The sequence below is a fragment of the Sylvia atricapilla genome, chromosome 5, assembly GCF_009819655.1.
Source record: "Sylvia atricapilla isolate bSylAtr1 chromosome 5, bSylAtr1.pri, whole genome shotgun sequence".
Lineage (NCBI taxonomy): Eukaryota > Metazoa > Chordata > Aves > Passeriformes > Sylviidae > Sylvia > Sylvia atricapilla.
Window position 1 is genome coordinate 26,480,248 of NC_089144.1, and position 24,449 is coordinate 26,504,696.

Here is a 24,449-nt window from a genome sequence, read left to right on the forward strand (position 1 = left end):
AGTCTTCTTCCTGGCTCATTTAAAAAGTGGGAGAGGTGAAAAAATGGGCAATATTTCATAAAATTGTTAATCCCTCATGCTATAGACAGATATCAAGTCCTCAAAAAAAAAAAAGTGGAGGAGAAGAAAAGTGTACATTTGTGTTAGGTACTTATTTTAAGAGGTCCTCTCGATTGTACTGATGTGAAACAATAATCTTTAGGTCTGCTTCTGGCCTCTTAGATATATTATTTTCTTTGCAAACTGCCTCTAGTTGCATCAGTGCAGTACAAACTTTTCTCCCTATTTTTGAAAGACATTTTGGTTTGAAGCATAGTTGCTGTAACTTGTGCTGAGTTCAGAAACAATTTGTTACAAAGCAAACTTTATTTTACAGCTGTGAGAAATAATTTTCCTTGCATTTTTATGCTGATTCAATATTTCATCAAAATACAGTGTTTTGGTTTTTTGTCAAGGTTTTAGAAAAGATATGGTTAATTCTGATGTAAGTACAGTTAGAAGAATAAATGTTTTAAACATAGTCGAGTAGAATTTTTCCAGTTGTATAATTTTCAGATATATTCACAGCCAAGTTTATATATGAACCACTGAAATATTAAAAAGTTAAACCAACATTTATCTGCTTTGTGGTGTGAAAATGAGCAATTACTCTTCAAGCTGCTATGATGCATAGGGATATTTGGAGAAGACATTGCCCTGCAGCAACTGCAGCCATAAATTTCTTTTGTCAGAAATTAAGGCTTGATGGGAAAGATACATAACTGCTAGTGCGCAATTGAATAAAATGGAAAGAAAGAGGGCAGTTTCAAATGCCAGGAACACAGTGAGAAGATTGATAAATCGTATTTAAATCAGATAGAAAAAGCTAGAAAAAATATTTTGTTGAAAATTTCTTTCCCTTGACTGCCTTCTCTTTTTCCTTACCAAAAATTGTTCTTCTGCCCTTTGTCATCTTTTCTCTCTGTGCTTCATCTCCTTCATTTTTCTGCAACTGGTCAATTATACCCTTGCTTTCCAGTTGCCTCTAAAGAAACAGCATTTGATTACCAAATTGTAATGGTTCAATCACAACACCTCTCACATACATCATGGGTATCAACAGCCACAGTAAAATAATTGTTACCAGACAGCGAAAGTCGAACACTCTGTCATGTCTGAACTCTAAATTTAATTTGATACTGTCATGAAGATTCTATGACTGGGTATTCCAAAGTGGTGTTTGTTGAGTGAGGGGATAAGCAGAACCTCTGCTCTGAGACATTTCAAGACCACCACATACTTAGTGGACTTGCTGTGTCACTTGCTACCTGAATTTAGTGTAAAGATGGACCAGGTTCCCCATGAGAGCCCTGGCATTGTCTGAGCTGGATTGCTTGCTGCCTCCCTTCTGTGGTTTGGAGAGACACAGTTCTATGGACTATGCATCAAATATGTTTTTGTTTGGCAGGACGAATGGGAGCTGGAGAAAAGAAAAATGCCTGCAATGTACAGTATAGACGGCCCTTTGGCTGTGCAGTCCTCAGTATTGCAGATTTGCTGGCAGGAGATTCAAAGGATGACCTTGTCTTAAAAGTCTACATGTAAGAAATCTTTTTTTTTCTTAATTTTTGAAAGTACCTTCAAGTGATTTTGCATCAGAATCAGTGGCATTGAATGCAGTGTGAGTAAATAGCTCTAGCTCCTTTCTTTTCCAAAAATGCACAGTAGATGGGTTTTTCGGCTTTTTTTATCATAATGTAGAAATTTTGGCTAGTTCTACAGGTGTGTTTATAAAATGGGATAATAATAAAGATAAAGGCTACATCCTTTTAGGTATTTGTGTATGTGCTGGCATTTTTCATATTATTTGGGAGCTCTCTTGTTATGGGAACATAAAGTGCTTTTAGGATTTAAGTGCCTTGTGCTGCCAAGGCATCTAGTGAAAGTACTTTGTAGCTACAGAAAAGAAAGCAGGCAGAGTATCTTGTGAAATGAAGCAACTATATAATTGGAATAACAAAAATATAGAAGGCAGTTAGCACTGGAGAGTGAAAAATCAAAAGTAGGTTTAAAAATGAATGCTTGATTAGATAGTGGGTTTTGGCTGATAGCAATTGGAAGAAGGTTCAGTTCTCTAGTAGCAACTCAATGCATGTAATTTCCTGCTGATCTTGGACATTATAGGGGGAACTGTTTTGTGGAATGGTCTAGTGTAGCTGTATATACCTGGGACACATATTGTCATGTGTATGAGAAAGTTCTGCTCTTCCCAGGGGTAGCACTCAAATCTTGAAGGCATAGGTCTTTTTCCTCTGTCTCCGTCTGTGGTGAATTAGAACTGTTGGAATCAGTGCTGCAGAAAAGCAGCTTCATCTAACAGTGAACAGGTGGGCTGGCTCTTATTTAGACTCCCAGAACACTGAAGTCATATAAATGTTCACTCTTGGTTAACAAGTTGTTAGGTTTGTCTACCTATTATATTTTGTTGTTTTTTTTTTTTTAATTGCCTGTTTGTTTTAAGGTAACAAAAACAATGGAAGAAGCATTATCACTAGAAATCAGATTTAATGCTAAGGCTAACTAAAGTCTAAACTTTAAAAAGTGATGATTAGAACACAGTCAGGCTTTCCTTATAGAAAATGAGCTATTTTCTAAATGTATACTGAAATGTAATCAATATTTTTTCATTGACTACCTCCTGAAGATAACAACCTTTTTAACCAACTTTGAAGTTTATTGATGCCTAGAGAGGCTACCCAGAACAGAGGCTAGAGAGTGTTAAAGGGATAAAGTAGGTGTTTATTAAAAGGCCTTTAAGGGATACACCTGGGCCGTACAAGAGCCTGGCCATGGTTTGATGCAAGAGGGATGATCGGTCATGAGTTTTCACACTTTTGTAAGTTTTGGTCCATTTACACATTGGGGTTAATTGTCTAATTACAACTTCAGATTATGAAGTCCCATCCTACCAGATTGCTCTCCTCAGTTTGCTGTTAATGCTTTTGGGCCTAAAGCTGCGCTGGTATCCTTGGTTCACTGGCTGGAAAAGGCTTGTTCTGTCTAACTAAACTGTGAGGAGAAATTGCTAATACTTTATATGAAGTTCAATTTCACACACTAAGGCAGTACAGAATCTGGAAAATATGAAAGCTAAAAGTTAAGACGTCAGTATAGCACAGATTTTTCTGTTTACTAAGACCAACTCTGTGTCCTGTGTCGTCTTTGGAGTGTCCCAATAAAGGTTTCTGTGTGGGTTAGACCTGAAGGATAGATCTATATAGAAATGGACTCAGTCATGGCTGAGTTCCTCAGCATAATTGTTCCTATCTTTCTCCTATCCTTTGCCACACAAAGCAGGTACTTCATGGCGCCTTTCTCAAATGGTGAGGGCACTCTTTGCATTGAGACAGGCAGTTTCATGGGGCTTTGTTAGCTCCTATTGTGTTATTCATTTCATGAGCTAAAGAGGAGTTATTTAGGGATAATTTGTAAAGTTGGTGTGATAAATTCGTGTTCCGTTTCAGAATTAAGGAAATTATCATTTTTCTAGGTGCAACACAGAGAGTGACTGGTATCAGATCCATGAAAATATCATTAAAAAGCTGAATGCACGTTACAACTTGACAGGCTCCAATGCAGGTGAGTAATTTGCCACCTTTCTGTTTGCATTCTTAGGAGCTTCTTAGTTTGCGAAAGAAGTAGGACTACGGTAGAAAGACTAACATCTATAAAAGAAACAGTTCTGCTCATAGAGAAAAATAGTCAGATGAAAAGGTACCATACTGCTGTTCATGTGCCCCTTTAAAAATAAAAAGATCACTAAATTTTCTTCAAGGAATTATATAATATAAACTTTTATTCTGTGCTGAGGAGCTGCAGTTTGCTGGAGTTTTGTTCAGTTCTGGAGGTGATCAAATTTTGATCTATACTACTTGACATTTCTGCTTCACATTTTCATCAGGAATATAAAATTTGCCATGGACATTACAGTTGTTTTAGGAATGGTATTGCCCGGTTTAGTAAAAACAAAACACACTAAAAAGAAAACACACGCCATTTTCCTGCCCCTCTGGTGGGATATAGGAAAGGCAGAGATCCCGAGGTGATGTAAAAACAAAGTACTGGAAAGAGCAATGAGATAAGAAAAAGAAACAGAAACAGCAGCAATATTACTAACAAAAGTGTTCGAAATAGGGTGATTCACATTCAAATGCTCAGTGAGGGCCTGGGCAACAATCAAAAATGATGGATGAATTTCTCCTCTCTCCAGGCTCTCTCTTGACCTAAAGCCTCTCCTCTCCTTCCTGGAAGCCAGAGTTCCTTAATTCCACACTATCAATGATGTAGCTGGTATAGAATAGCAACCTAGACATACCCACACCTCACCCCTCATGGCCAAAACCAGAACAATTATATATTGCACTTGAGGGAAAAAAAAATGATTGTACTGCATTCCTACTGGTAGCTTTGTATTCCAGCTGAGCAAGATGCAGAGTTGTAATTTAAGAACTTATCAATAGTCCTCCACAGTCATCTGTATGTTACAGGAACTGTCTGAAATAAATTTCTGGGTGAGACTTAAGGAATGGGACACAACTGATCTTTGTTATTAAGAGATGGTGGTTTCACTCACAGGAGATGTTGAATTGGCATTTTTTGTTTTCTTTCTTTAATATCACTTGCTAACTTTTTCTGAATTCTGTCATTCAAAGGGGGGAGTCGAACTTGAAACCTGAAATGAAGGTTTATGAGTCTAGTGTCCCTGTAATCAAATGTTGATTTTCCCTGTGAAATGTCAGTAAGTTGAAATATGGCCATAAAAAAATTTCATTTTTGAGGTTCCAGTATATTGTATTTCATATAGTAGACTTCATGCTTCTTTAACTAACTATATTGTACATTGCAGGCCTCTTTAACTTGATTTCAAGCATAATTTTATCTTGAAAATGTATGTTTAACCATTTTAGTGGATAAACAAGAATCACATAAAAGCTCATTTATCAAGCCTGAAGTTATATATTTAATCATTTTTAGTTTGATTATTTTCTCATATAGAATCTAGCCACATATTTACATATACGTAAGGTTTAGAATATCATGGATCTTATTGGACAATATGTATAAAAATCATGTACTGAAAATGGAAGAGTATATTACTGAGTAAGTTTAATGTTTGGCTTCCTAAATATGTTCATCATATTCATCAAGAAAAAACTTATTCTTGGTCGTTCTGACTGTCCATGCAATATGTGCTTACTCTGTGATACATTGCTAATCCTTTTCTCGTGAGATAAGAGTTCACTTTTAAATGTGCAGTTCTTAGGAAATATTGGATAAATTTGAATACTCTTGATTATGTGAATACTGAACAGGAAAGATGTGGCACATTAAATTTTTTACATGTTTCAGGGGGCTGGAAACTCAAGGTAGCAAATGGAAGATTAGTCACATTTTGAAAAGGATTGTCAGGGTAAGAGAGGCCAAGAGGGAGGAGCAGCACATCATTCCAGTAGTGGATATGAAGGCTGGAGAGAGAAAGAGGAAGTGAGCAGTAACACCACTTTGAGCACCGAGCAAGTGAAAGATAAACTATGGAAGGTTATTTATATCACATACATGAAATTCATTCTCCTGTGACTCCTTAGCAGCCTGAAAAAGCACTTGCAAGGTTTTAGCAATATGTTCAGATACTTCTGCTGACACCTCATGGAAAATATTGTTGTTACACTACTTTTTGTTTTTCATTTGCTGTCTTTTTCTGTGATAGTGTTCTGTGGCTGGTTCTGGAGCCTCATTAGCTTTGGCTGCCACCTTGTTGTTGTCAAAAAAGGATAACACCTTGCATCACAGGAGAGAGAGGTCTTTTCTCTCCCTTAGGAACTGTTGCAGATATGAGCCAGATGTAAGAAAACTTATCTTTTGGTTTATATCACACTTGCCCTTTATAAATCACCTTCAATACTTAAACTTGGAAAGGAAGCACGTTACAAACAACAGCAGAGATGCTTCAGACTGTTGTCTGTTCTCTAAGCTTGTGTCCTCTTCATATTCCTGTACAGTTTCTTTCAAGTCAGAAGATTTTACACACTTTAGTTCCCACAAATTGTTGTGTCCCCCCCTGCTAAAATAGTTTATCAGTTAGTTCATAATATTCTTCAGGAAAGAAAAATCTTCCAGTTTTTGTGGCAATCTAAAAAGGAACTCAAAATGTACTTTGAGTGTCTTGCATATAAAATACATAGTGACAGACTATAGCATTTGTATTTGCCACTCAACCCCCTGCTGCCAAAAACCTACTTTTTCTGCTTCAACTCATGACATTCCTAAGTACAGAATCCTCTTGCATCTTACTCTCAGCTTGTGTCTAAAAAGGATCAAATAAAGGCAAATGATGTTCATCCCCTTTCCTCTTCTCAGTGCAGGAATTGAAGGAAGGACCTACTCTCAAGGATAATTTAGTATCCTTTGCTGAAGTGGGAACTGGAATGTGTTTTTTGTGTGAATCTAACAGAGTGGAGTAGCAGGTAGTGGATGCAATTCCCATTCACTGCTGGTCTTTGCAGCTGGTGTGAGGTATCCCATTACTGGAAAACACCCGATTGCCTGGTGTAGGAGATCAAATCAGTATTGTAAAGGCCAAATTTTACAACCTTTGCAGCATTTAATAGCATTGTTATTTCTTACGTTGAGTTTCTGGTATTTGTGAAATGTCATTAATACACAAACCAGGTTTCAGTAATATCTGGAGCAAAGCTGGCTGTAAAATGTATTCTTTGTATAATTTTTTTTTAGAATTAGAAGCTGGTTACTTTGTTTTAAAATGCAAAAAGCAGTGGAAAAACTAATATTCCTGCATAGATCGCACACTTAATTGCATCAATTTTATGAGGAAAATAGCACATTTCTATTTTTGTATTTGTAGAACCAGAGATCTGATTTGGAAAAGGATTTTCAGTCTTGCATGTCCCAGATGAACATGCTAATTGCTTGGCTTCTCCAGCTTCCCTGCAGCAACTATTCAACTTTGTATATGGTCTGGAAATATTCATGATACCATGGGGAAAGTGCAAGTGACTCTGAAGCCTTCTGAGTAGCGCATAATTTTCTGAAGTGTGATCTATGTTTGTATACTCTTACCAAATCCTACAGAGGAGAGATTTAAGGCTGGATCTCATTATATATATGAATGTTCTCCCCAGTGAGTTACCTGATAAAAATCATATTTAACTATCAATGAAATGCACTACAGATTTCTTTTTCTTTACATTCCTATGAAAAGAAAGACTGAATGACTTAACTTTTAAGGGGAGGCAAGACATTCTGTCTTGTTCTGTTTTTCCCTTTAGGCTCCTAATAGTCTCAAGTGTAAGCTCTCTGTAAATGCCGATTAGGATTTCTTTATAACAAGTCTTGAAACATTGCATGTGCCTGATGCAGTAATTCTTGGGAGCTGAGAAAGGGATACATGTGCTTTTCAGTTGTGACAGCAAAGGAGGTAAAAATCCCTTCATGTCTTATAGAGGTTAAAATACTGATGTAAGAAATTATAAACACGTCTAGCTGCTCTGTAGCTTTAAAATCATGTGGAGTCCATGAAAATAACTAATGTAGTGGGAAAGTCTTTCCCTGTGCCATTATCTTGGAATGTTCTGATGAACTAGACAAGAGTGATGTAACCTAATTGTATTTTTACTGAATGCAGTGTGGTGTATTCTGTGGTAGCTATCCCAAACTTAATTTGAAACTCCAATGGAAACACTGTTAATTAGACATTAACTTCAGTTGATGTGGGTGCTTGAAACTAGAATACCCTGATTGAAGTATGGAGGACTTGAAGGTCATGTGTTGACTGATGTTTGCTAACAATACCATTGTGAGGAAAGACAATCTGTCATCTTAAGGAGGAAAGGTATTCATCAGATCATACAGTGTTAGGCTGGTTCTATGAAATTTCCTTTAGATTGATTGAATTAAGATTAAAATTATTTGCCTTTGAATGAGCAACCTCACTGAACTTCAAAAAAGTTTGATTGCATTTTGAGGTAGGGTCCTCGGGATGTTATGTAGTCCAACACCAGCAGAAAGAGGAAGGAACTTTTTTGAAGTTCAGTTTCATAGAACATCCTTTGGTTTATGGAGCTATTTTTACCTCATGTGTGGGATGTTTTTTTCCACGGTATACCTGTCAGTTGCCACTAAGTCTCAGACTGGCTCAGTGGTCATATAAGGCTTGATCAGAAAAGACATGAGGTAACCAGCCCATTGCATGATCTCCTCTGACTAGATATAAGTTCTGAGATGGTTAGGAAAAGTGATATGTGCTTTGGGACCTTCTTGTGCCTATTTATCTGCATTCAGCAATCCCTTGGCACTCTGATGATATCATTTCTCTGTGGTTGCTGTCAAACACTGAGAAATTCAAGGGAACTTATATTTTGTCTGTTTGATTTCCTATTTCACAAAAAGTAAGCTTTGGCTAACAAATTCCTTGATTTGGAGCAGGAAGCCTGTTACCTTGCAGGGGAGAAACTGCAGAGGCCCCTTAACCAAGGAGCATCATTTTTTCACACTTGTGAAATGAAAAGCTGCAAGACATCAAATGCAGTGGGGAATTGGTAGCTCAGTATAAGTTCACTATATTTCTAGGAATAGGGCTATGGTAACTTAGAGTATTTTGTAGATACCAGAAGTAATGTGACTGTTTGCATGACACTACCCCAGCAGTTCACAGTGTTGCCACACTCAGAGTTGTTGCAAGGGGAGCTTTTTCCCATGAATCAGCACAACAAATCTCAGATAAGAAACTAAATGTGCATTCTCTGCTAGAAACAGCTATGAGTTTTAGCCAAAAAGAAAGCATAGCTTACATTGGAGAATTGACTGGAGCAATGACTGGGAAACAATGAGGAGAAATGATAGCAGGAGCAGTAACATGAACTTCACAGAGAAGGTAAAACAACATGAAGTACATAACTTTTAGGTAACTCCTGAGCATATAGTTAATCACAGAAAAGATTTCTGATGTTTGTATTTTATCAATAAGGTTCTCAGGTGTCAGCTTAGCTTTGAAATGTATTTTTTATCTTCACACCACTAACATTTAAACAACAAGTGCATTTGCTTAGTTACTCTAGTTCTAGGACAATTTATAAATCTGTCATTTTCAATCTATGTTTTGTGATGAGGAGATTATGTGTATTCCAGTTTGATGTGTTTAAGAATTAGTTGTCACTGAAGGCTGCCATTTGAAATACATTTAAAATAAGAATGCTGCTCTTATGTGCTTCACTAAGTAGACAATGAATTCAGGCATTATTTTGTGTTCTCAAAAAATGCTAAAGCCAAAAGATTACATGTATAAAGAATTTTGCATATAAAGTGTTGTTTCAAGATCATATGGCCCTGAAGAGATAAGGGTGTAATAGAGTTAAATTCACGTTGTTCTCTTCAGTGTTGCTAAAAGATTTGTTTTTAGAGAAGAATGAAAAATATGACAGTTGTTATGCTGTCAAGGAGATCTTCTATTCAGTAGAAACTATGATTTGTTGTTCAAGTCAGTAGTTATATGCAATAATAGAATCATAGGATTGTTTAGGTTGGAAAAGACCTTTAAGATCATGGAGTCCAACCATTAACCCTGCACTGCCAAGTGGGTCTTCTAAATATGTCTAGGGATAGTGACCCAAGCACTTCTCTGAGCAGCCTTTTCCAATGCAGTTTCCTCTTACTACTTGTAACTTGAGAGTAGAGATGGACCCCCACCTCACTGAAACCTCTTTTCTGCTAATGGAAGAGAGCGCAAAGGTTTCCCCTCAGCTTCCTTTCCTCCAGATTAAAAAACCTCAGCTGCTTCTCATGAAAGTTGTGCTCCAGACCCTTCACCAACTTTGTTGCCCGTCTCTGGACACACTCCAGCACCTCAGTTTCCTTCCTCTATTAAAGAGCACAAAAGTGGACATGGGGTTTGAGGTGTGGCATCACCAGTGCAGAGGACACTGCCCTGGTCCTGCTAGACACTATTGCTGTATGTGATTCAAGTGGTACTCAATTTAAACCCAGAAATTCTTAGCTAAGACTGCATAATAACAATAGCTGGTTCATATTTCTATCTTGGAGTTGCATTATGTTTTTATAAGCCTTTTCTAAAAATTTGTTCTACTTGTTGGACAATGTTGACTTCCTTCATTTTATCTACTAAAAGAATAAAAAGTCTTAACACTATTTCAAATAATGAAATTTAGAACACATGTGCATGATTTTAACTTCTTCAAAGAATATATTTACAAGTTCTTTACAATTGTTACCTAGGTTTCTTATGTTGGTGGGGATTTGTTTTTTAACATTTTGTTCAGGTACTTATTAAACATCTGTTTCCTTTGAAATAAGACACATAACTGGAATGCAAATAGCTAAATTTTTAATACAGTTCTGTTTGCACGAAGGAGAAAATAACAAGTGTTTCCTTGGAACCTTTTGTCTGTTATTTGTACTAGAAGCAATATAAACCACTTATAATTGCAGAATTGTGTATTTTGCACACTCCATAATATTCTGACTAATCATCACCAGTTTATAAAAATGTAATTTTAAAAAAATTGTGCCAGATGGCTCACCTTTGCAATTTAACATCGTAGTGTGCAAATAGGTGCTAACATGCCCCATGACTTGTTAAAGAAAAGGGCAGCAGTGGGCTTGCTAAGGCAAGAACTGGTGACATTATTTCTGATATTTTTATTGTCTTTTTTTGGTAGTTAAACTAGGTGTTTATAATAGTAATTTAGCCTTTTAGTCCTTTATCCTTCATCCTGTGGTAAGTCTGGCAAGAAATACTTGAGGTTCTGTCATCTATACTATAAAGAAATTCCAAGCCATTTTTTTCTATGACAGTTAAATTTCATCTGCATATAAGTGTTTCTCTTCCATTTGAAGAAGAAAAAACATCCCTACTTTATACACTTGAGGGCATTTCTGACAAAAGTCTTGGGTACAAGAGCTCCAAGAAAGCTGTCAAAATGTTGCAATGGCATTCATGCATTCTTTTTTACTGAGCTAAACCTTAGAATTTAAAGCTGAGGAAAAGAGGAGTTCAGAGTTTCCTTTGATAATTCAAATTATTTAGAACAAAGTCTTCAAAAAGGCCATCAAGGACTGAACCTACATCTCCTTTTTTATCTCTCTATTCCCAGAGTGTAATTTGTAGGATTTTCTACACAGAGTTTTCTGTGACCAAGATTTTTACAACTGCTTGTCCCAGTTTACTGAAATCAGTATACCATTTGTTTGTGCAAATCTACTGGTTTCGCCTTTACCTTTTTACCTTTGCACTTAAAACAGTACTGGAAATGGGAACACCTGTAAGCCCTCAGAATGCTTTTAACACCTTTAGGCAGCTTTATTTGGACAGATGCCAAATACAAACAGTGCTGAATGACATTCTGTCTGAGGTTTGTTTTCTTTTCCTCTGTCAGCTTCCTGAGCAGCTGCTAGGCATTTTCTTCTTAATTTGATCTAGGATTCTCTGCTGCCAGCAGATTGAAGTTGAATGTAAATTCTTTCCCCTCCCCCTAGAAGCTCAAACACAAATAAAGGGTCTATAAGCATAATGAACAGATGCCTTTTGTCATAACTAAGTGCACAAATCAATAATGCAGTACAAAAGCTGTTGGAAGGTAAAATGACAAATCTAACAAAAATCTGGGATGCTTATTCAGCCGCTTGACAATTTTCTGCATTCTCTTTCATCTGAATGATAAAAATAATCTATATTGTGTTGAAATTTAGAACAAGTTAATAGTAAGACATTTCATGTGCTTGCAAAAGAAGTAAAAGCATATCTTTTTGCAGTTCCTTACAGAGCATTGCAGTAGTGGTTTCAAAACTGGGGTAAATAAAGAATAATAACTAACACAAGAGGTTTTAATTACCATTGGGGAGGTAATTGAAGGTTTTTTTCTGAGGCGACAAAGCTAGACTACATACCTTATTAAAGAAAATGTGCCAGTCCTTCAGAGACTGGATAATCATTTTCATTGTTATGTTTTAGCTCCTAACGTTCTAGAAATGGAAAATGTATATTTATGAAGTTTCTGGTGGCTCCCGGGTCTCATAGATGGTGTAGTGGCCCTATCAACCACTGTCATATGCAATGTATGATGGCATGTTGCAGGTCTCTATTTTCCTTTGTCTGTGAACAGCTGTCCCATGACAAAACGCTCTAGTTTTTTTCTAAAGCTAATAATTTTGCTGTGTGCAGTCCCCCCTGCTGTTGGCAGGAATGCAGCCCACTAGATCATGTTGCCCAGAGCCCAATTTAACCTGGCCCAGAACACTTCCAGGAATGGGACATCCAGAGTTTCTCTAGGCTTCTTCTTTCAGTCACTCACCACCGTCACCATAGGTAATTTCTTCCTATCATTTGGTCCAAATCTCCTCTCTTTTAGTTTAAGGATGATGTGTTTCAACTTGTGAGTTCCTCTTCAATCTACTTTGTTTTGTCATGTGCCTGAGGGAATCTCTCTTAAGCTGAATCTGCATCCTTCTGAAAATCTGAATGTGATGTGTCAGTATGTTTTTAAATTATGTTAGTTAATGCTTATTGAAATTCCAGTAGCTCAATTTATAATAAGAATACAAACGCTATGCCCTTGTAAAATGTGAAATATTCCACCTTTTTAAAGACCTCTTTCCTATGATTTCTATCACATTTGCATGGTTCCTCAGTCATGATAAGTGTCTAATTTCTCTAGCAGTGTACTGCATTTTTAGAAAGCCATGAATATGGGATCGCTGTGGCTTTCAGTTGGCCACAGGCTTTGGGTTTAGCTGACAACAAGGTCCTCTTTACCTATCTAGCTTTGGCTGGCTGGACTTTTTCTTACCCTGCCTGAAGATTTGTTCTGACTTGTAAAAGCATATATCTGATGACAAAATAATGAATTTTATCTGCCTTATTATAGCTCTTAATTAGTTTTGTGCAGTTGTGTGGCGTAACCCACCCTGGTACATATGTTTTGTATTTAACAAATAGTTATAACATGTAGTTACTCAGTGTAGAGTTAACTAAATATAACCTTAGACTAAAATGGACCACAGAAGAGTATAGACATGTGGCCATAACTGACACCTTGGAAGTACTGACATAGGATGGTACTAGAGGCCTGTGAATAGCTCAGCAGTGGCCAGTTATTGGTCATCAAATAGCGTGACCTTGAGAGCAGAATGACATCAGTTCTAGGGGAAACTCTTTCATATACAATGTGTTCCTTTTGCCCACCTCAACATCCTGAATGTAACAAATCTTTGGGAATTCAGGCAGCCCGTTCTGTAACATGGGTATCACACCTCATTAACAGTATGCCTCTTATGATTTTAGGTCCTTAATGGAAGGTAGCCTGGGTGTCTTGCAAAATTAGTGGAGCTTTGAAAGAGCAATCAAAATCCTTACTTGGGAATTGTGTTCTTTTCACTGATTATGTAAAGTCCATGTGCTCCCAACTTTAGCATTTTTTCTGGATTTATCAGTTCCATTCTTATCAATTCCCTTTTTTTGACAACTGGGTCCTCAGTGGTAAAACTGTTTAACCTGAAGAGCTGATATTTAGAGGTCCATCAGATTTCCTTCCCTATGCATCCTTGCTTTCTTTCCTTTCTGGTTGACTTTCACTCTTTCCTATTTACTGGTGTCTCTACACCATATAACCTTTTAAAGTAACTTTACTATCTGTAATCCAGTATTTTTTTCTGAAAAGCTAGTTAATGGATGCAATTCATATTCCTAAGATTTGTTTAGACGATAGGTAAAATGACTAAGCTGTGTTTCAAGTGTTTTCACTGAGAGATTTCTCGATGCTTTTGGATGTAAAAGGACAGCTCTTCTAACATGAATACCATGAAATACAGAGCTCTGTATCTTTCTTGCCTTGCAGGCACAAGTACTTAAAATCCTTGACAGATAGGTTTTTTTTCTCAAGTTAAAACTCTTTAGCCATTGATGAAGTTTTTTTTACATCTGATTTTAGAGTTAAGTATAATTCTTCAAGGACATCTGTGAAATCTGTCCTGAAAGAAAATTTGATGTGAGGTCTTCAACCTTTGTTTAGAAAACACAATAATAATAATTTACACCAGGCGGTGTACAATATCTGACTAATGCTGTTGTGGTAGATGTGATCTGTAACAATAGCAAATGGATTTTTCAGGTTTCCAAGGAAACAGTGCAATAGGGGCATATGAGGGCATGATTATACATGTGTATGTATAACAATTTCTTAAAATATAAAAGCAGCAAGATTGGGGGTGGGCTAAATATCCATATGTATAAGGGAGCTATACCCAGCCTAGCTCTTCCCATACAGCAATGAAAAACCTTTCACCTGCTCCAACAGAGCCAGAATTTTGCCTGTATGACTTTGTACCAAGCTTCTGTACCATCAGTTAGCCACAGTGTAGTTTGTTTTCTCACCTGCCCAAATAGTAATTGTCACTACTTCATTGTATAATTCATTGTATAATTCATTGTATAAGGTTGTTCATTGTATAACTGTAGAACAAATTGCCCTACAGAAATAATTAATACCCATGGCATAAAATGCAGTCCTTAAATTAGAAAAGACTTCACTGAATGCTTTTTCTTGTAAAATTTGTTTATGTACCCAGTTGGAGATGTGTAGGCGAGCTGTTTTTCATGAAAAGGAAAGTTTGGTCAGAGTATCACATTCTCTGGAGTTGCCAAAATAAGAAAGCGTAAGTGTAGGTAAGAGGAAAAATATAAAAGTTGTCATGGTAATTAGGTATCTGATCTGCAGGAGTCTGGACTGGCAGTACATAGTACAGAGTTTTGAGCCCTGATTTTAGGAACTGCCAGACTTCAAGTAAATTTATTCACTGAAACAGTAACATGGTTGTAGGGAAAATTTCTTTCACAGCCAAAAGGACTGATGACCTTGTTGTTCAGTCTGTGTTGGGCGTGTTGTTTGCTTCAGCTTAATCTCAAATTCATCATGACTCTTCTTCTGAGTTGTCTGTTTATCTCCAGTTGTTGAGTATATACAACGAGTCTGCTTTTATCTTCTCCTTGATCAGTATGTTGACACATGATAAGCTGTAGTAATGGTGAAGGTCAGGCAAGATTAATCTTTATATGCTGTATCATTCTGACACTTGCCTCAGTGATTATATTTGCAATAAGCAAAAGACATGCCTGTTGCTTTTGTTAATCTCAACTGTAATGAAGTATGTTATTTGCAATTTATTCGTGTACTGCAGATGTGGTGGAAGAAGTTATGCTTCCTTTGTTCTAGAGGAATAAAAATTGGAAAATTATATGGCCACCCTTGCATTTTGCATGCCTTCTAGCAAACATAAGAAAGAGTGTGATTGACTAAATCTGATAAATGTTGAAATAAAATTGTCATTTCAGCCTTTGTGAAATTACTGTTCCTTCTGTGTTTCACCCATAGCTCGGGACCATTGTATATGCACTTTTTCTTGCATGTCAATAAAGGCAAGATTGTGTTGAAGGAAGTGAAAAATTGAAATGGTAGCAAATACTCACAGTGAAATTTCTCAAAATTGACCTCTTTCTAGTTCTATTTTTAGTTAAAACGTTAGCCCATCCCTACTGAGATAATTTTTATACATGTCATTGTGGTTAAATTGCACATCAGTAATAATTTGCTGATGCTTTTTCATGGGTGATTGTTTTCAAGTCTCTACTGATTTTTGCACGTTGATACTCTTTTCAAATACACTCAAAAATTGAAGTGGGTTGGCTTGTTATTGCTAAACTTCCTCTGAATTTTCTGTTCTCAAGAATTCATATATACTTGCAAATATATGAATTTTTTAAGAAGCACCAATAATAAGCTGTTTGAATGTCTAATTTTTCATTGTTTTTCTCTTCATTTTCAGGTCTGGCAGTTTCTCTTCAGTTGCTTCATGGAGACATAGAACAAATTAGGAGGGAGTATACATCCAGATTTACCCATGGAGTATCCATAACGAGGAAACTAGGTTTTTCCAATATTATAATGCCTGGTAAGTTAAAGAGAAAGTTATCCTAATAAGCAATAAAAGAAAGAACTTATGAGAAATTATTTGATTTTCAGCTGGTTTTCAAATGAATGCTGTATTCTGAAACTTCTTAAACTGTTCCTGAGACTTTAATGTTACCCTTTTTTCATAAAGATAGAAGAAAATTGTGTCCCAGTGGCCCCATTACATTATACTGTATAGTTACTATGCCAGTGTCAAAAACATATGGCTATAGCAACCTTTTCTGAGAGATGGAACCTCACTTTATAGAAGTGAAGATGACTGAATGCATGACTGCTGAGGTCTATGCAGGTAAAAAAGCCAGGTGGCAGAACATTTTGTTCATAGGAGCTGGTAGCTTTCTAAAGACTTACAGATTTCACTGGTACTGTACAGCTCCTGTTTTCACAAGGTTTGTGTCTCCAGTACTGGAAATGACTGGAAGTGGACAATAATAGAGATGTAGGGACTTCATTTTGCTTATATTAAATGACAAAATATGCAAATACTTAAAGCAATGCTAAGGAAAGTGGAAAGATTGTGTCAGTGTGAATGTGAAGAATCAAATACAAAAAGATTGTAGAATAATTTATACCTTCATCCTTCAAATGAAATTTTTAAAAAGTTCAATGGGTTGCTGGAAATTAGGAAGCAAATGTCTCTTTAAAGGAAAAGCATACTTTCAAGCAGATCACTTTGGCATGATTATGGTGTTATGTTGTTCTTAAGAAATGTTGCAGGGAGGAGCTCACATCTTAGTTTCAGCTGGGTCCACGCATACAGTCTTAACTTTCTTGAATGTAAATCATCCTCATGACTTTCAGATTTTTAATAGAGTCTACCTTCTTCATATAAAAATCTGTCTTTGCATTCCTGTGGACCTAAATTAGAAGTACACTCAGGTTCTGAGGCAAGAATAAATAAACTTTCATACTTCACTAATCGAGGAGGTCTTAAACAGGCATTTGAAACTCAGTAATGAGACTCAGCTTTAGCTGTGGGCATGTATTTCTCTTGAACTTCTGCCTGAAACTTGACAACTGAGAATTCGCCCTTGTGCGCTTACTGCCAATTAAACATCTGTCCTTCTGCATCCTTGATCAGCACTACTGGTCAAAACATGCACGTAAAACAAGTTAATAAAACCATTTCAGCACTGCAGAGGAAATGGTGTGACTGCAGTATTTAGAATAGTAAAATGCATAAGTCAGGTGCCATTTAATTTGGAGTTGTTTTATATATATGCCTAATGGAAGGAACTCAATTGAAATTTTATGGCTTATTAGCTAGGCTTTATTTGTTGCCTTACTGCTGCATTTGAAATTTCAATCAAATGTAGACAGTCTGGAGATAGCAGTGGAAGCAGTTTTACTGAGCATACTGTAACTCCATTAGGAATTACTTCTCCAGTTATCTATGATTTAGTGACTTGCTGCTCTGTGTTATCAAATTTGCTGTGTTCTATAAGTAGATCTCTTATGCCTCAGTTTCCAGCTGAGAAATTATTTGATGTACTAAGCTTTAAAAAACATGTTTATAGCAGAATACAGTGTAATCAGCTTCTGGAGGAGTTTCTTCACTCAATTTCATAGAATTATGCAGGTTCACTTTGTCACTGTTTTAGTTAAAAAAAAAAAAAAAAAAAAGGGTTCTGGTATACTGCTTTCTCAGTCCAACTGTATATGTGCATCAGTCTAAATAATGTACAAACTCTGTGTTTACTGGCATAGAAGGGATTTCTCCTAAAGAGAAATAATCATCTCAGTCTTGCAATGATGAGTTTCAAGGACTAACCAGAGCAGTATGCCCTAGGCCCTGAAATGCCCTCAGCTTTTGAAATGCTTTTTATTTCAAAACACCCCTTTCATTTTATTTCTCTTCTAGTGTTGGTTTGTTTTTTTTTTCCCCACAGATAAATTAGAGAACTTCATCTTTTGCCACAAGAAATGGTCATTAATTAGATCTTATTTTATATTTTGGTTGAAAGGGTGTTGTTGTGGCTAATTACACTTAGTTTAGTGTTGTGAATAAGACTCTCTTGAATTATTCAATAAGAAATGCTTCCTGCTGCTAAACTGCAGTATCTCTCTTAGAAATGCCATATTTTAAATAGCTCTCCTATTCTGGTGTATTTAAACTCTCTCTGACCTTCTTTTTTTTGTCATATCAATCCTTTTCTCTGTGGAGGCTTTATTGTGAAAAGTAACTGGGATGAGCATACATGCCAAACAAGGATTGACAATAATAATGTTTTTATAGAGTAATGCTTTTTGTGTCACTGCAGCTTGACAGGCTGAAGTCACAAAATACACTATCCAGGATCTTTGGAATTTCTTAATGACTAACTCAGACTGTTTTAGGAAATGAAGTAGATAGCTGGAAAAATAGTAGATCACTATGATGCAAAAAGACTGTGAAATAGGTAACTCACTTTATTCTAGCCAACAAAAGAAGGACAGGCAGTGAAAGTGTCAATTTGTGAATATAATCAATATGCATTTTCTAGGTTTGACCAGGATTTCAGGGCAGACTCCAGGCAAACACTGGTCAATTCTATTCCAGCATTCTACTGTGGTTGTCTGCAGATATACAGTCAATATTCTCAGGAAGCTTTCTACAACATTGAAGGGCAACTGTGCTTGCACACTGAGTTTCTGTATTCACCATTTCCTCTCAACTATATCATTACTTAGTATATAAAATTTAGCATTTGATATTTACAAATGTAGTATACTTTTGAGGAGCACTTTAAGTTAAATTTGCAGACATACTAGGTAATGAAATGTGAAAGCCCTTTTTCTATGCATACTTTTACCTGCTATTTTGTGTAGGTCAGTATTATGGACTCTCTTTCCAAATTTGACTTAGAGCACCTGTATCAGTGCATGCCTTCAGTGCTGTTCATGCTCATGTGTTATAAATGTGCATGTACATGTTCTTTAGCACCATTGTGGAAAATATCTAATTCTGTAAATAAGCCTGATCACTAATATGTGTTGTCTGGAGTTTATAGAACTCACAGCTGTTTGTCTAAAAGAGGACTTAGCTGGCTTCACTAGATGCCTGCTCTGCCTCCCAGCTGTAAACAGACTAAATTTTTGTTGTAAGCATACCTATAGGTGCACGTCTTACTTTGTTGTGCATTCCAGATCAAAACTGCATTATTATATCTGCTTTACTTCATTTAAATAATACTGTTCTTAACAGTACTAAGTCTGTTACTGGCAGTTTATTGGTAGTTGTTTTCTTAACTACTTGGTACATTCAAAGACACAATCCATTCAGTGTGAGACATTGGCACATAAAGATATCTCATTGTCCTCCTGTAGAATACCTTTTTCTCTAAGCAATTCAGTGAGGTCCAAGCCTTACTTCCTGGAATTTTACCTACAAAATTCCTCTATGCAGCTTTGTCTATAGTAATATGACAAGATAATTCTTACTTAAAACAGCTATGGATTTGATTTGAAAGGCTCTGTGACTTATACAGGACAGCAGCTCAAAATATCTTTGTCTGTAAAATATACTCTGGTGTGTAAATAATTGGGCTGTTGTCTGACATGTCAAAAGACTTTCACAAGTCGATACCACTTAGCTGTAGCCACTCTTTTTTCAGCTTATGATCTGAACTGGTGCCCTTACCACTGCTGCTATCTGATTACCACCTGCTTTGGTTTAAGGATAAGAGTTAATATTTGTTCCTGTCCATCCGAATTATTATACTCTTATGATATTAGAAGAGGTTAAAGAATTGGTGCATCACTATAACAGTTCTACATTGACCACAGTTTACCTTGCTCATAAACATAGTGTAGTATCTGTACTGATATCTAGAGCTGGACTAGTCAGTCATGACTAGAGAAATCTTGGCTAGAATTTTTTGGTCTTTTCTAATTCAGTGGTAGATTTTGACAAATAAGATTGCTAAAGGCTCTACATGTAGCTGCACTGTTAATTTTTGTAGTGGGATTTTCCTTCTTTCAGATTTATTTGTCCAAGATTAAAAGTTGCATTTTGTTTCAACATTGTCTTTTTTCTTTTTTTTATGATTTCTGCTCATTTAGCAGATAGAATGAGCTGCCTGGGATATTGCTACGTTTTTAAGTTTCCTACATCAACTTTTCATATCCTTAATTTAGGAGAAGTAACTGAATTTTTTTACCATCACATCTGCATTGCTTTATGTTTGTCATCTTTTGTTTGTCACATCATTCGATGTCTTTTTGCTCTCCAGTTAAATCTCATCAGATCCTGTCCTTCAAAGTTATTCAATGTACTAATCATGCTTTCATTTAGATTATTAAAAGGTCTTTTCCTGTGCAAATACACACTCACAACCTTTCTTACTATTACTTACTTTCTTACTAAACTTACTATCAACTTATTACTATTTCCAAATAAATACTACTTTTCAAAATAAAACTGGAATCTGTCTTTTTACACAAATGGTCTCACAAAATACTGTCTTTGTGATAACATTGATTTTCAATTATGTGATTTTTGACTAGAGACATTCATTCTTTCAAACCATAGAAAAAGATTCTGGAGTGCAAAAATGTAAAGAAAGCTATGGAATATGTTGTCTTTCTCATGGTAAGTGTCTGTATCTGCCAGTGAGTTTGCAGTTAGTAAAGAGCTGTTGATCCTAAGAGAAGAAATCAATGTCTGGCACACTTAAACATTTTTCTTCCTTGAGCAGTGGAGTGAATTTTTCCCAAACTTATTTTTACTATATGAAGTACAAACAGTTTAAATTTAACTTCTGCTACTGGATGTATTAGTTACATAAAATATCTTTAAGCAATAAAAGACACACCCTACATTTTGACCTTTCACAGAACTGTAGTACTTTAGGGGGAATATCCTGTGCTTTCAAATCCTAGTTTAATACTTTTAAAAAACTTTAATCCTATCTGTTGAAGGAATTAACATTTCTACAAGTCACTGGAGAAAAGAAAGATATGACATATTTGGTTAGACATGTGCAAGGAACTTGTGTATTGCTTTCCTTCTCCTTTCCATCTCCTCTTATTTTTATGGTTCATTAGAAACTGAAGGAAAAAAAACAGAAGAAAACTATGGAAGGGGAAGACAAGCCAAAATTTAACTGTACTTCCCTTGATTTCAAATATCTGGAAATGAAGAATGGGGAAAAGGGTATTCTGCAGATTATAGTATTTGAAGAATAAGCTGGCTTTCTACTGAGTATAGAATAAGCAGCATGGGAAGTGTATGCAAGGATAGTTATGGCTATCTTACTTACCAGGTAAGTAACACTGGCAAACTAACAAGTGAATGCTTTAGCTCTGTAAAAATTAAAAGTCTTGAAAATTCTGTTGGAAATATTTTCTTTGTTTTGAAGTGAGACAAAGTCAATAGGTCAAAGTTTTCTGTTGAAAAAAGTTTGCAAGTCTTTTATTCCTTCCTCATTCAAAACAACTTGTTTTACATCTCATTATTAAAAGGAACGAAAAAAGTCACGGAACTGGGTATTACCTGTTAGATGTGCAATCCATTTGAAATCTGAAAGTATTTTTTTGAGAATTCCTTGTAAAGGGCATTTCATTTGCTTAATCAGATGTTCTCTGGTGAGTGTGTCTTACTAAGGGCTTGTTGAATGTTTCTACAGTAAAGCTGAAAATACAGATAATGTTTTATTAAAAAATGAAAGCAAAGTAAAAAATAAGTTTGTTCATCTTTGATTTAAATGCCCAAGTCTACTTAATCCAATAGTAAAAAGGTGTGGTGTTACCAAAGTGACCAATGCTCCCAAAATCCTATCATATGCAGAGCTGTTTTAATTTTCCCATATATAAAGAATACCAGTCATAATGTATAAACTATTTGCTAGTATATAAATAGTAGAAATTGCCTTAATTTTTTTCTGCCCATCGCCTCTAATATACTTAAATACTTAAATGAAATACTTCAATACACAACCTGTCCCAAATAATTTTTTGTCAAGTATCACCAAGAAGGTCCTAGTCTCAGAGTTTTTCTTTGTACGTATACATTTAACCACCAACTAAACATTTCCTCAATCTTGAGTCATGTGTCTATATTACTCATAAGTATCATGAATGTGTGCAAAATTTGCTTGGTTGTTTTTTGCCTCAGTAAGGGAGAATTGAAGGTATGCTCTGTGGGGAAAAAGCCCTGAACAGACTAGCTGACTGATTGGTGGTTGTCACAGTCTTTAAAACTCAAACACGTTCACTGGCAGCTTCAAGCATGTCAATGAGATTTGCCTCCCTTTTTAAAAGTGCTGAATATTCCCTGATAAGCAGCCTGCCAGTCCTTCAGTATCTTCTAAAATGCAAAACAAAAGGAAATTGTTCAGTAATGGGATTTCATTTTCTCCAGTGAGGAAATTTGTGAAATGCAACATGCCTCTGTGTCTTCCTGAGCTGCTGTCCTTAAGAATGCCCTTCTCTTAGATAACATCCTTCTGTATTGCAGTTATCACAAATAATCCTAGATTTCTGAACTTGAAAAATTTTAATTAATTTTTGTTTTTAAATTAAATGTGTAAGAAGGGAAGACAAGAGAACAGAATAGTTGAGAATAGGAAGACATGCTGGTCAAATTAAAGGACAGCAGGAAAAGGCTGAAGCAGTGAAAGTAAGAACAGGGTATCCTAGGAAGAATATTGGGACTTTGCCCAGTTGTGTAGTGATGGGTCAGGAAAGCCAAGGCAAAGTTGGAACTGAAATCAGCAAGGGAATGCAGAGAAAAATAAGAATTTCTGTAGATATTTTAGCCAGAATAGAAAAGCATACTTCTTGTTGATGAACGTGACTGGTCTCAACAGATGAGAAGAAAAGGCTGAGATACTCAAGAATATTTTTGCCTCAGTCTTCACTGTAAGTTTCTTCTCTGCTTGTCAAATCAGTGGACCTCGATGCAGGGACTGAAGGGAGCAAAGTTGCCTCCACTGCAGGAAAACAGTGACCACCTGAGGACTCTGAACATACTTAAGTCTATGTGACCTGGCAAGATGCATCCCAGGGTCCTTGAGTGAGTTGGCTGATGGAGTTGCCAAGCCATTCACCATGATATTTGAAAAGTCATGACAGTCATGTAGAGTACCCAGTGACTGAAAAAAGGAAACATTGCACCAGTTTTTTTAAAAAGGGTAGAAACACCAACATAGGTTTTCCAGAGAGAGTGTCGATGTCCCATCCCTGGCAACATTTAAGGACAGGTTGGACAGAGCTCTGAGCAAGCTGCTCTAGTTGAAGATATCCAAACTTATTGTATAGAAATTGGACTATGAAATCATCAAAGTATAACTGCCAGAAAGGGATTAGTGATAGGGAAAGCTTTACTAAACTTCCTTAGCCCTCTCCTCAGGTTAAAAGTTGAAATCACCTTCTGCCTTTTTTTTTCTTAATATCATCCCACTGGCAGTTGCTTACATACACAGCTCTTTTCCCATTCTGCAAAGTATTCTAAGGATTTTTTCTCTAAATGTTTTTCATACACAAGATTTATGTTCTGGGTTAATGCCATTTTGTCTATGCCACATCCAGAGATATTCAGTCTCTACAACTGATTTTTTTTATGAGCTATTCAAGATATGCTTAGAGTATAAAAAATCTCATTAAGCTTGTATTTTACATTGGTGTAAATGAACAGGAACTTCCTCTAAACAAAATGATGTTTTTTGCACTTTTTCAATTCATGGTTCTAATGAACCTACAATTCTGGGCAAAGCTTTCAAAAAAGCAGTTCCAAACAAAGGCTCCTAGTGGTTCTGTACACTTATTTTTAAATTAGTGGCTGTGTCAGGACAGCAGTAACTATCAGAGATGCTTGTTCAATACAGTCATGCTGTGTTTTGTTATTCCACTAAACAATTAAATTGAAATTTATTTCACTAGAAAGCTTTTTGAGGATAACTGGCAAACTAAAGTCTTGTTTCTAACAAAGACGCTACCTTTGATCTTTGACAGCTATCTTCTGCTTTGAAAACCTTGATTCATATTAATATGCTACAAGAGATTCTGCAGTTCTAAATATCTTTGAAATATGAGACAATCTTGTTATAATATATGTGTTGCAGTTGCAACTCACAACTTTGTCAGAATAAGTTTAAATACAATTTTGTGATGAAAGATCATTGCTTTGATGCTTAGGTTAGGTGCTAATGCTTCTATAAAAATCATAGTACAAATGAGGCATTCATACAAAGGTTCTCCTGACACTTGTACTGATCTGACCTTCTCCTTATTAGTGCTTACCTGTATTGTTCTGTCGCCTGAGGTTCAGTGGAAGCAGTTAAGTCTGTCTGAGCTGGGGCAGTTTAGACATAGGTCCAATTTGGGAGCAGCAGGAGACCAGTGCTTGTATACCGGTCCTTGATAGTGATGATGGAGCCTCGAACATATGAAGGAAAGGGAGCCTGCAGAGCCATCCCATAATAAAACTGAACAGTG

General features: G+C 36.2%; 1 protein-coding gene across 1 annotated transcript in view; it reads left to right on the forward strand.

Annotated features, from left to right (window-relative positions):
* Positions 1 to 24,449, forward strand: part of DOCK4 (dedicator of cytokinesis 4) — a 230,641-nt gene that overhangs the window by 113,505 nt on the left and 92,687 nt on the right. Inside the window, 3 exon segments of the mRNA XM_066319015.1 lie at positions 1,448 to 1,580; positions 3,530 to 3,618; positions 15,889 to 16,014. Coding sequence (XP_066175112.1) covers positions 1,448 to 1,580; positions 3,530 to 3,618; positions 15,889 to 16,014 — 348 coding nt within the window.